Raw genomic sequence first — 12,995 nt, 5'->3', positions numbered from 1 at the left:
CATGGTTTATATCTTTGAGATCCATAGCGGAGAAACTCCAGTCTATTTGGACCCATGGAGCTACTATAATTACAATCATTAAAAAAGAAAAATGGAACTAGATCAAGATTTTTTATACACAGCACTTGTACTAGGAAAAAACCTGCTATTTGGTTGAAATAAAAACACTGCAGTAGTCATTAAAACATTTAGCAAAAAGAAAAGGAAAACAAGAAGAGAGGAAAGCATTCTTATACTAGAATGGCATGATTAAGGATTTCTGATTTTCAGACTTTTTTGTCAGGACCCAGCGTAAGAAATAACATTAAATGAAACAAACCTTCTAAATTTAGGCAGCATACAGCTGTATTAAAAAGGATGGGGAAAGATTATTTTTGTTCTGAATTTAAAAGAGCACATTTAGAAAAAGCAGAACTTCCCACAAATCTGAAATTTCATTTCCTGCACACCAAATAATAAGCATATAATGTTATTTTTCTAATACCTATAACTCCACATAAATATTACTGTACTTACAGACAGAGTACTAGCACATATGTATACTTTATACTCTGTAAAGTTGCTTTGCAACAGATTCCTTCACTTGCATACAGTGCATCCAGCTGAAAAAAATCTGCTTCCAAATGATGAATCAGCTACTAAATTTTAAGTGGAAGCTGGAAGTCATCACACATAATGCAAGGGCTCTTCTTTGCATTAGGCCAATGTGACAAGAAAGAGTAAAATGAAGAAACATTTCCTTCTTAAATGTCAACAAAACTTAATAAAAGAAGAGCAAGAAATTCAAATTATCAGAAATGATCACAGATTCACTGCTCAAAAGCAGGCAAAAATAAAACAAAACCAGCCTCTCTCCCCAAACCTTGTGCCTTGCCTTGAGAAGAAGCAACAAATAAAGAGCCAGCAGAAAGAGCAATATTTCACCCAGCAACCTGCAACACAATCACAAAACAGTAACAACAAATGGATGTGGACTTTCACCCCAAGACAGGACACAGACATGGCCAGAGCAGAAGGAAGCTACCTCTGACAGAGACCTGGAGGGTATTCTTTTACTCTTTACACTGATTCAGTGACTTGCAGGGCTTGTCACACCAACATTGCCATGGAATTGAGTCCTGTGGCAATAGGACCAGACCCATCTCTGACTTCTCATTTCCTTCATTTTCAAACATGACCCCAAAAGGCAGAGTTCCTGGGGTTGTAGTCAGGAATGCAAGAATAAGAGGGAATGTTAATGAAGGTGTGGTAAAATTACAAGACATGGGTGCTTCATGTTTTCTCTAGCATGCTCCACAGATGGCAGGAGAATGGAGGAATGATCAGGCTGGGCAGAACCCCAGACTGCTTCAGACAGGAAACCTGAAATGGTCAGTAGCACATCCTGCTGAGAACTGCAAGAATGCAGTCAGTTGCTGATAACTGGTACCTAAAGATCAGCTCTAACCCCAAAGGAGGTTTGAAATCCAGAAGTGTCTCCGTGAGAGTTCTCACAGAATGGTTTGGTGTGGAAGGGACATTGAAGATCGTCTACTTCCAACCTCCCTGCCATGGACAAGAGCACCTTCCACCAGTCCAGTCCCCCAAAGCCCCTTCAAACTGACCTTGAACACTTCCAAGGATGGGAAAATCCCATTGGAAAATCCCATTTTGCTTCCTTTACTTGCACAGTGTCACTTCCTGTGGCAGCAAGTTTTACAGCCTAACTACAGCTGGGTAAAAACTGCCATTCTCAATGGACATTTATCACCTTTTGGATACACTGGTTGTCCCTTTGTTCTTCTGTCATGATTCAGAGAGGCTTTACATCCTTACATGCATCCTTTGTACCACAGATAATGAGTAAATAGAATTTGACAGCCCTTTGTGGGATATTGTTTCAAAGCCTCAGGAGTGTCACTGTGAGGAAGGGCTTTCAGTAGTTTCATGTTGCAGATGAGCATGCGTCAGCAGAATTTAGACACATCCAATTTGGGAATTTGGGCATTTAAGCTTCAGCCTTGCCCACCTGCTAAGAATATAAAATAAGTTTATTTAACTTTTTACTCTGCCATGTTGCTACTGTTTCCTTAGAAATTCCTTCTGAATTCCCTCTCTTCTAATTTTCTGTTATTGCCTTTTTTTTTTCTTCAGGTAGTATACAATTTCTCTCAAACTACTTCTGAAATTTCTCACATAAGTATGTGGATTTTTCAAACACTGGCAGATCAGTAGAGTTCTTTGGGCACTAAATAATTTACCTGACAGATCACTTGAGCACTCTTCCATTAGTGTTCTAATCAGTCAGGTTCTTAATCATTTTGTCAATTCTTCTGATAATAAACTGCCATTATTCAGTCCACACAGCCAGACTCCCCCGTGGAAATCAGTCCCTACCTGGGTGTCCATGTGGAAGCCTTTGAAATGCCCAAGGTGAACACTGCGCCCCCCGGCCCATCACAGCCTTTTGCACTTGGCTGAATATCTGCCTTTGGGATCAACCACCCCCCACTCCTTGCCTCTCCCAGAAATCTCACATTCCCAGCCATGACCTCAATCTCCCTCTCCCTCCTGCTGTCCTATTTCCCACTTTCTTTGGTAGCACCTGCAACACCTCCTGCTTGATATCATCAGTACATCTCACTAATAGACTTTCCTCTTGCTTCAGATTAGTAATGAAGAACTTTAAAAAGACATTAAAAAAAGATTTGTTGCCAAAGGTCCCATTAATTATGTTTGTTGTAGCCCACTAGGCACCTTCTTCTAATGCAGCTCATTCCCATTTATCACAAACCTTTGTTTACAACCTCTTTGCTAGTTTTCAGCCCTCAAGTCAATGCTTCCTTTCCCAGGGAATCCACTTTCTTTCTTTTTTTTTTTGCTTTAATTAATGGCAGGATGTCTTTCTTCCAAAACACTCTCTGCATATTACCACAGATTTATGTAGCAAGAAAAATACATAAAGGTTTAACCACAGAGTGTAAATTAAAACAACATCAATTTCATACAGGTATAGTTCTATACTAATGAAAAGAGCAAACAGGCAGTGTCAGGGCAGGGACAGCCAGGAAAAATTCAATGGCATCTGCTCTGCAAAGGTCAGGAAAGATGATGGAAAGCCTCTCTGGTGCCTCTGCATGGATGGAGCAGGTCAGTTTTGACATGGCTCACACTGTTCCTCCCTGGGGCAGCTCTAATAAAGAGATAAGCAGGACTAATAGAAAGCCTTAAGTTTCTGCCAGGCAAGCTCTCTTCCTGATCACCTTTGTCCAGCAATTAAAAAGGCAGACAGCTGTTAAGAGTTAATTGGATGTCATTCCAGATGTTTCCATTTGCCTCCAAAGTTAAGTCTACCCTGATAACAGGGATCAGTCTCCCCAAGCAGTCTTTGAGCACAAACCCATGGCACACCTGATGAAGCAGGGGGGAAAGGAGGCTGCATAGCTCGAGGATGGGGCTGCTCTCACATGGCTGCCCACATCTTCCTGGAAGGGGTGAGTCTGCCATGCACAGCCTCCAGGCCACCCCCTCACAGAAAGGTAATGCCTTAAGTTTTAGCTTTCATATTTTCTAGCTTCTGTACTGCCTTAGTGTGTAACTCTGAGCTTCATATAAAGTGTCAGCAAGTTCTCTTCACAGGGCAGTTAGGCAAAGCAATCCTTTTCCAGCCTGAGAACCATGGACACTTGCAGCTTCAGGCCCAAAAAGTGTAAACAGCAGCAAATTGAGGAGAGCAATCTGGGAGGATGGAACTTCATAAGCTGAAGCTGTAATTGGACAATTGTAAATGGACCAAAACTTATGAAAGTGTGAAACCTCATGACTGGGTGTCCATCTTGGGTGGAGCCACAGCCAGGCTCATGGACTGCCCAAGGTGTATCTTTTGAAGGCCATTTAATAAATACCTGCTTTATTCCTTTAACACCATCTAGCCTCTGTTCTAGGCAGCCTCTCAAGGCATCAACCCCAGGACCAGGGCTGGTTCCCAGTCCTCTCCTGTCTGGAGAAGGGCCAGAGAGATGGAGACAGACTGGGGGGGTTGTTTTGCTGACCATGAATAGCCAAAAGCTTCTCCTGAACCTCATCTTTATCATTCCACGATGGACCTGTCACATTCCTGGCTGCTCTCTCAGTGCCCCAACCAGTGGTTCTTTTGTCTGGTTCCCTTCTGCCATGCTGAGCACACAGGACTGTGCCTTGGTTTCTCTTTTAAACCTTTCAGCACCTTCTGTTCAAGCCTATTGCTCAAAGATAAAAGTACATCCAGGAAGAGGGACAAGATCCTCTTATAGAAAGGCTTTGCATGAAGCCAGAGTCTCTGAAATCCACCTCCACAGCATGTTCAAGAAGTAGGTGACATCATGAAAATTACTTTGGCACAAGGGAAAACATATGATGCAGATTAGGAGGTCAACTGTGCAAACTTTCTCAGGTCTGGAAAAGAAAAAGGAGCATCTGAGTTTGAGAGAAGGATTAGGAGAGCTCTGGCAAGGTCTCAGCCACTGCCGACAGCCTGATCAGGGAGATTATGGAGAACAGCAAGGAGACTTCATGCCATTCTGTAAGACTGAAAAACTTACAGAAGCCTGAAGTCTCCCAGGGCTGACACATCTGGGCTGGGCACAGCCCTGGCAGCCCCAGACCTGGCTCATACACACACAGCAGCTCACAGAAGGGAGAGCTGGCACAAAAGAGAGAATACAAAGCACAAGGTGAAGAGGAGAAAAAAAAAAAGAGTTGGTGCTAGGTGCGTGCCCCTAAACTGCATGAAGATTTTTCAGATGAGAGGATCTGGAAGGTCTTGTGGAAGCCTAAGCAAACTAATTCTCCCTGATTCCTGAAGCTCATCCTTCTCCAGACCTCACACACAGGCCTTTTTGAGGCTACAGACATCATTAGACCTGTGATGTCTTTCAGTAAGAGAAAGAAAAACCCCTTCTCTTTACTGCACATTGTTCACCTTTGGTTCCTGAAGTTCCATCGGCACGGCTGTGCACAAAGGATGGCCAGGGCAGGTACTCTGGGAGACTGCTGTTTTCTGCCCATCCAACACCACCTCTGAGCCCTGGGATGAGGAAAAGCCTGCACACACCCCACAGAAGCCTCTGTTCCCTTTGTACCTGCTGGACACCAGCAGCACAAGCAGCCCTATGGATCATGTGCTCCCCAGGAGCGGAGCTGGGAGGGGTGGGAGGGGAGCACGACTTACTGGGCACGCGGTTGATCGCCTTCAGGGGCCTCAGGACACGGACAGTACGGATTGCAGACAGGTTAATGTTCTGGAGATCCAGGGAGTACTCCACCATCCTGCAGCAGGGGAAAGAGAGGGAGACAGAGAGAGAGAGGAAAAAGAGAGAAAAAGAAAGTTTTAAAAGAATCCGGAATTTTGGCTTGAGTCACAGGTTTATTATCTCTTCGTTGAAGAGTTTCTTATGGGGATGAAGCCTGAGCTTCATCCTGGCACTTCTGGCCAGGGCACACACGTGGGGTGGCCACTGCACACAAGGCCAGCAGGACAGGAGCCGTGTGGCCAGTTTTGTTGGGAGTTACCTGCAGCACAGTGGGGTGCTCCCCGTGCTCCCCTCATCTCCCACTGCAGGCTGTGTCTCAGGAGGCAGCTTCAGCTAAACCTGCTTTATCACACACAAAAATAAACCCTCTCACTTAAAGCAATAACTGCTTTGACTAGGTGAAAAGGCTTCCCCCATGGCTGTGAATCACTCCTTTTTGACACCAACCAAAAGGAGAAAAGCCTAATTTTAGGACATATGCTAGACCTTAGCTCTCCTAACCCAACAACATGTGCTGTAAATAACCTCAAAGTGCAAATAGGTGTGACTCATGCATTGGCTTTGCTTCAAGAGCAGCAGGTGCAGGTGACAAAAAGTGACCTGGCCCAGCAATCCTTAGCCCAGCGTTCTCTCCTTGCCCAGTGTGGCAAATGTCCTGTCTCTTTAAAAGCACGGCAGGAAATCATTATAATGATAATTTGATAATTATAATGATATAATGATAATCCTGGCCAGAAATTTCCACCTGAGGACCTCAAATCATCTTTCATGGACATGTTTTCATGAAACATGAGATGCATGAGGCCTCCAGGAAGACATGAGCTGTTGTCAGCAGCTTCCCTTGGGTAACTCTGGTCTGCTCATGGGATCAAGGGCGTGACAACGTTGGCAGGTGAAATAGCAGCAGAGTCAGGACAGGAACTGCTTCTACTGAATCTCTTCTCAGACATGAATAATGAAACTACAGAAAGTTCCCTTTTCCCTGGCCTTTTAACAAGAGTCAGGAAACAAGAAGGGATTGGGGGCACTGCCTTTTGTTACTGCACCCTTTCTCAGAACAAAAACATAATTTTTACAGAAAGACCCACAAGTCAACAGAAAGTTTACCCAAATTCCCCTGACCAGGAATCACTGAGAATTAAATGAGAGCTTAAGTGAGACACTGAGAGGGAAATGGGGTACAGCCAGTCTGGAAAAAATAATCAGGGAGAGGCATTGAGTGAAATGGAGCAGTGGACTAATCCTTCTATAGATTACCCTCCATTCAAGAGGACCTTGAAGAGCTAATGCCTGGTTATCTGTCTACACCTTTCACAAAGGGGACTTGTCAGAGTGATAGATTTTCAAACACGATAGGGTAAACCTGTCGAAGTGTTGTGATTATCCTCTCTCATGCTCTCTTTCTTTCTCTCCCTCATTCCTTTCAGTCTGTTCTCTCCTGCACTTTTAGGGTAATTGCATGAAATAATTCTTCCTCTGAAATGCAGTGGCATTCATTTACCTCCCTGGAGCTGTCAGTTCCACATAAACCAAGTGCAGAAGAAGAGACAAGGGATTTCATGCAGATAATCAAAATATTCCCACGCCCAAAAAAAGCCTCGACCCCAAGCCAAGCAGAAACGTTCAACCAGCCTACAGAAAGAATTAGTGATAGACAGAGGCTTGGGATGCAGTCAGATGAAATTGTAAGCAGGTACGAAAGGAGGAGGAACACACAGAGATAAAAACGCATGGAGATGACTCCAGGACATCCCTGTGTGGTGCAAAGGCACACAGGGAAAGGGCCTTGAGTAAGCACTGACCAACCCTGCTCCAAATAAAGCAAGATTGTGTCATCAGCATGTTGTTGCTTCAGAATCAGACAGACCTGCTGAAACTTTGGAATTACAGTTACATTGCTCCCAGGCCATGAGCTAGCAGCACTTCACAGAGAGCTGACACACAGAAGCAGCTTCCTGGCTGAAGGAGCCCCCACACTGCAGTCTGTTGTGGGGGTATGTATGTGCACAGAAACATAAAGGCCTCAAGCTTGGTGAAGGCCCACTGAACTTCCTTTCCTCTCCCAAAACCACTTATCTCCTAAGAGAACTGCCTCTGAAGGGAAAAAAATAGAAAAAAATAATAATTTGAGCAGTAGCAGAACAACCCAAAACAAGAATCAAATGCCAAGTAAGCTGTTAGCCCAAAATACATCTAATTTCAGAAAGTATTTTTTTCTGAACTGGGAGGAGCCAAATGAGAAGTCCTGAATAATATTCAGAGAAACCAAGCACAGGGGAAAAGCACAGGGCTAGGGGTGATGTGAAATGGAGGTGACATCTTCTCTTAGCCTTAACCATGCAAAATTAATTTTAAAATGTTTTCAAACCATTTGGGTTTTGTCCTCTTGTGGCTACAGCATGTGAGTAACCTTAACCCAGTGAACATCACTGCCTTCTCCTAGCTGGAATGAGTTTGCCGCCTATATAGTGCAGTTCCTGTGTCACTAGAAAATTTTCAGTCATCCAAGTAGTGACCGTGGGTCCTTTCAGCACAAGACAAATGCTGCCTTAACTCCACCCTGTGGTTCAGACAGCAGCAAGCCAGCCTCCTGCAGCCCTCAGTGGCCAGAGTCACAGATTTACTGCCATTATGTTCCAGTGTAGCCAGATAAAAAAGCTGAACAGACAATCACACTGCCAGGGAAAACAGCAGGCTGTTCCCAAGGATGGGTTAGAAAAGGGCAAACGCTGAATCTTTTTGAGAGCAACTGTAACAAAAATGAACTCGGCCCTAGGAGGCTCCAGCTCCATTAACAGACCCCTTCTGCCTACAGCTCTTCCTGAGGCCTCCTGGTCTTGGCTGTAATAGCAGAGAAATCCGGGATGCTTAAATCCCTGCAGATGAGATATGACTATTGTAGTCATGCAGATTGTGTCCAAACAACTTTGATGCCATTCCAGTGTAATTCTGCGTTAGGGCCGCTCATTTTCACCTTTTCATTTCTAGTGATGACTTCAGCATCGGCTTATGTTCACTCCTCTCTTTGTGCAATGGTAGCATGCCCACACAATGCAGGTGACCAAGGTGCAGTGAAACTTCACTGATTGCCAAAACCCCACCCATCTTCTGTGTGGGTAAAACTGATAAAATATAAATGTTGCCTCCATTCTCTAATGAAATAGGATCCCTAAGTGAGTCTGCTGGAGTCTCCAGGCATGTGCAGCATTTCAGGGGTTGCTAGCCCAGCTCTTTTTGTTATTATCATTCTCCAGCCAGCCCTGCTCCCCACAGCCTGGAAACCCTGGACACTCAACCCCCTCTAGGTGTGGGCTGAACCCCATCTCCCAGTGCCACACGTGGGGGTGACATCAGGCTGACACAGAGTCAAAGGGACTCATTGCAAGGAGTGATCAGTCAGAAGCTGCCAGCAGGTTTTTTTCAGGAGGTTCACATTTCCTGTGTCTAGAGACCTTGTGGTGGTGGGTCAGGTGTACTGTGCTTGTTTGGACTCCTGTTAAGCTGGGTTTTGTATCCTTATCACATCAGCACCCTGCAGAAGCCTGCATTTGCTGGGTGTTTGTAAACCAAGGAAAGGTTACAGCCAGTAGAAAATGGTTGAACTCCAGGAGACTCCCAGGCTCCTTGTCCTTGCTTTGTAGTAGCTCAGTGCCATGATTGAGGGTACCCCCATTACCTGACTACCCTCCATTTTTGTTCTTCTCCCTTTGTTGGCTGCTTAAGGCACATCTTGTTAGTAAACACCATAAATTCTTTAAGGTTTGGGGGCAGTCAGACAGAGTCTAGGATGTGGGAAGGGGAGAAAAGAAAAAAAAAAGACTGTGCTGGGTGTGAGTCCTTCCCTTTATCATGACAGAACAAGGTGATATGCATCTCTTCAGAGGGAAACAGCAGCTCATTTCTGGCATCACTAAACTATTTTGTGGCCTCTTGTGTGAATGGATGAGTAGAAGGACAGGTTCAGAAGCTTAAACTACGCTAAATAAGACAAACTTCTCATCTGTGATGGAATTTGAGCACTGAGCTGTCATGATAATTGAATATTTACAGTAATTCTTCTTCCCTTGCTAGAGGTTTTCTTTTTCAAAACCTTCCACATGAAACTCACAGGAAGGAGAGGGGATTGGCACAGGCAGTGTCCTCACACCACACAGCTCAAGACTGATCCATGCTGGGAACATTGTCAGGGTGGGGAAAGGGACAGGGGCACTGCCTGCATGCATGGGGGGTTCATCCTGCAGAAGCAGGGGGGTGCCTGGCAGGGAACATCTCTCTGCTTGAGCTCTGCCTCCCTCCCCCCTCTCAAGGCATCCCACCTGCTCCCTGCCTCCTTACATCCCTCTGACACATGCCTGCCTGCAACATTGCCACCTCTCATTTCAACCTTTCTTCTTTATTCCCACTTTTTCTATTTGCTCCTTGACTTTCTTTCGTATTTTTCCATTTAGGTAAATCTGCTCAGCTGAACGCACAAAGGACCTGGAGTTAAACAGAGGAGCTGCAGGGAACAAGTGAGCAATTTGTTAGCACACTGCCCCTGCGCAGAATGTGGCTGCTGTTGTGTCCCCTGTCCCGTGTCACGGCCCTGGAGCAGACAGCGAGTGCATGGGGACAGGGGGCACAGAAACCTCCAATGCCCGTGAGGCCTCAGCAACACCAGAATATTTCATCAGCTCCAGCCTGGCACTCCTTTGGTCCTGTGCACCTGTGGGCTCCAGAGCGTGCCTGGATCTGCCTTGGCACTCGGCAGGAGCAGCACTCGCTGTCCAAGAGCAGAAATGCCCGGCCAGCGTGGCTGTGTGCCAGGCACAGGGGAGCAGACTGAGCAGCAGGAGGGAGAATAAAGCTAAGGCTCTCTAAAATAGACATAGTGACAGTACAAAAGCCATGTAAGGAGTCCAGAAAATTCAGACTTCATTTGCTGCACGTGTGACCTGAGATAATATACTCATGCAATGCCTGGCTAGCTGCTACCTAGCAGTTACATTCAATGAAATTCATTAGTAAAGCAGTTCAAACATTACCGTTTACCTCTTCATATTTACATCTCCTTATACCTTTATTAAATACTTATTAACTTTCCTAGTCTTGGCTTCTGAACTTCTATTTGCTGAAAATTAGCAGCCAAAAAATGGCATTTAAAACCTATTCTGAAATCATTCATGAAAAATACCGAGGCAGTATTTTCCTTATGACACAAAGCCAATATGTTTTTGTCAAATTCAAAAGCTGCCTAATTCCCCTTCTCTGATAGAAGTTTTCAATTGAAATCTAATTAATTGCAGACTAATCAGTTAATATTTTTTGTCAAATAAATTTAGGTTTGGCACTGAAGCCAAAAACTTCATGGCTGTGACTTTCCAGCTGTAATTTCAGACTTGCTATGGGTCTCTGTGGGAAATTAAGCTTTTTCTGCCTGTGGATTTCCATTAGATCCCTACATCTATGAGCACCTGATATGACCAGATCAGAAGAGTTTGATTGGTGTCTGCTCTGAATTCCTTCATCTTCTCAGCTATGGAGGACTCAAAGACTGCTGGGTACCTATACCATGGCTAGATGGGATTTAATCAATGTCTTCTGTGTACAGGAATATGTCTTTCTGTCCTTGGCTCCTTGATCTGGCTATCACATTTTGCAAACTGGAATTTCTACCACTTTGAAGATCTAGAACATAGGAGTCCATAGGAAGACCATCAGTTTTCCCTGACTGAAATTTTATTCAGATATCTATGCCAAAGGTTGGAGCTGACATCTCTCCATTTACCAAAATGTCTAGCCCCTGATGCATGAGCTCAAATCTTCCACCTGAAGTTTGTGGGGTGGTGGGAGACTTATTTACTCCTAAATTCTTCTACTTCACTCATACATACCAGGATGAGAAGGTGATCTCACTGCCTCTGCTCTGGCTTCAAAGACTGTGGCTACAATACAGAAAAGGAGCAAAATGGAATTTGCCCTGGACAATGAACTCCAGTGGTCCCATATCTCCCCTCTTAGATTATTGATCCACCCTAGGGAAAGGAAAGTAAAAAAAGGCACGTGCATCGCTAAATCCACACAGCCCTGGTCCTCTGTGCCCAAAGGTGTAGCCATGGGCAGGGAGTGTGGGGAGCAGGGCTGGCCAGGCTACCCCAGAGATTCCCCAGCTGAATCTGTGCTGTGGAAAGGGAAGGCAGGCAGTAAAATCCACTAACTGGGGTCCACAACTTCCTGGGAAGTGGGGACCCCCAGCAGTGCAGTAACAGCAATGAGGCAGGAGGAAGTGTGCACAGGTAGGAAGGAAAAAGAGCACACAGATAAAGATCTATAGCATGGGGCACGTGGGGCATTCAAGATTGCTCCTGTCATCCCTTGCAAAGTCTGGACATGCCTAAGCTTGTACCCAAAGAGAGCTGGAAGATTAATCCAATCTCTTGTAAATCCATCTGGACACATAAGAAGCAGGGCCAGGAGATTTTGATGAGGCCTGACCAGACAGTGGGCAAGAGTGAAAGGCTACTGCTTCCACTCAGAGTCTGCAGCCACAGGATGCACACAAACCAGCAGATGCACACGTCCTACTTGCCAGACCAGCAGGGCTCCCAGCCAGGACCTATTTTTTTAAACTTTCTGCCCCATGCCTCCACCATTTTGCTCTATAGCTGGAGCCACATCCTTATTTTCCCCAAAGGTCCAGCAGGCTGTGGTAAAAGTTAAAGACTCTTTCATTATTTGGACCTGATCTTCTGCTGTATGGACAGTGTGGTGCAGGAGGCATAGGGCTGCCAGGCAGATCCCAGCACCAGTATCAGCTCTCTTGGGATAGATAGGTATATCTATATAGATATTAGATAGAAATACCTCTAGAACAAACTGTGCACCCATTTTGCACCCATTTTGCACAGTTTGGTGCCTCTGGGGCCAGGCTTCAACACGCACCCTAAACAGATGATCCAAAATCCTTTCAACATCAACCACAGAAAAAGTGGAATAACACAGTAGGCCTCCAAATTGCTCTGCAAACCACAGTGTACTAAGCTAAGTAGTTCTGCTTATCTCTTTTAAATTTAGAGCTCATTATGCTGCAAAAAGACAACTCTCTGCTGACATGAAAACTGAAACACAGAAGGAAAAAAAGACTTGCTAGTAAAACAAGAAATGCAAAAATTACACTCTTTTTTCCTCATTTATAAAATATAATAATAATAAAGAGTCTATAATTCTGTTAGCAAAAAGACATTTCCTCAGGGAGTTATAGATCAATTACTAATTACACAGTCAGCTCCTGAGCTGTGATGCTTTGTATTCTTAAAAAAATAACCTGCAACTCTTCCCCCGTCCAGTACAAAATACTTTTTTACTCTTTTTTTTTTATATTGCTGTGCAAGCAAAAGCCGCTGAAAGCTTCCAGAGCCTGTGAGACTGGTCCCTTGCTGCCTGGAATGTGATTATTTCACACCCTGGAACACTCAGATTTCTCTCCAAACTGTGTACTAAGAGAAAATGTCAGAGTTTCTTAATAGTTTCAGAGACATGATACGAAAAGACATAAGCAGGTTTTCACACTGTGATAAGAAAGCCAGAAGGACTCGCTGAGCTCAGATGACTGAATGCGAGCGATGGGGCCTCACTTCTAAAAACCAAGAGTCAGAACACAGGCTGAGCTCTGTATTTCACTGCTTAGGGGGAAAAAAAAGGAAAATAAAAAAGAATGCCTGCATTTTGGTCCTTATAAGCCTGCTG

At 44.7% G+C, this 12,995-nt stretch overlaps 1 protein-coding gene across 1 annotated transcript in view; it reads right to left on the bottom strand.

Moving 5' to 3' along the window:
* CACNA1I (calcium voltage-gated channel subunit alpha1 I) overlaps positions 1 to 12,995 on the bottom strand; it is a 124,633-nt gene that overhangs the window by 62,470 nt on the left and 49,168 nt on the right. The window contains exon 4 of the mRNA XM_063154580.1: positions 5,189 to 5,286. Coding sequence (XP_063010650.1) covers positions 5,189 to 5,286 — 98 coding nt within the window. The remainder of the gene's footprint in view (positions 1 to 5,188; positions 5,287 to 12,995) is intronic.

This window comes from Melospiza melodia, chromosome 4, assembly GCF_035770615.1.
Source record: "Melospiza melodia melodia isolate bMelMel2 chromosome 4, bMelMel2.pri, whole genome shotgun sequence".
NCBI classification, from domain to species: Eukaryota; Metazoa; Chordata; class Aves; order Passeriformes; family Passerellidae; genus Melospiza; species Melospiza melodia.
This window is presented reverse-complemented; position numbering and strand designations above follow the sequence as displayed.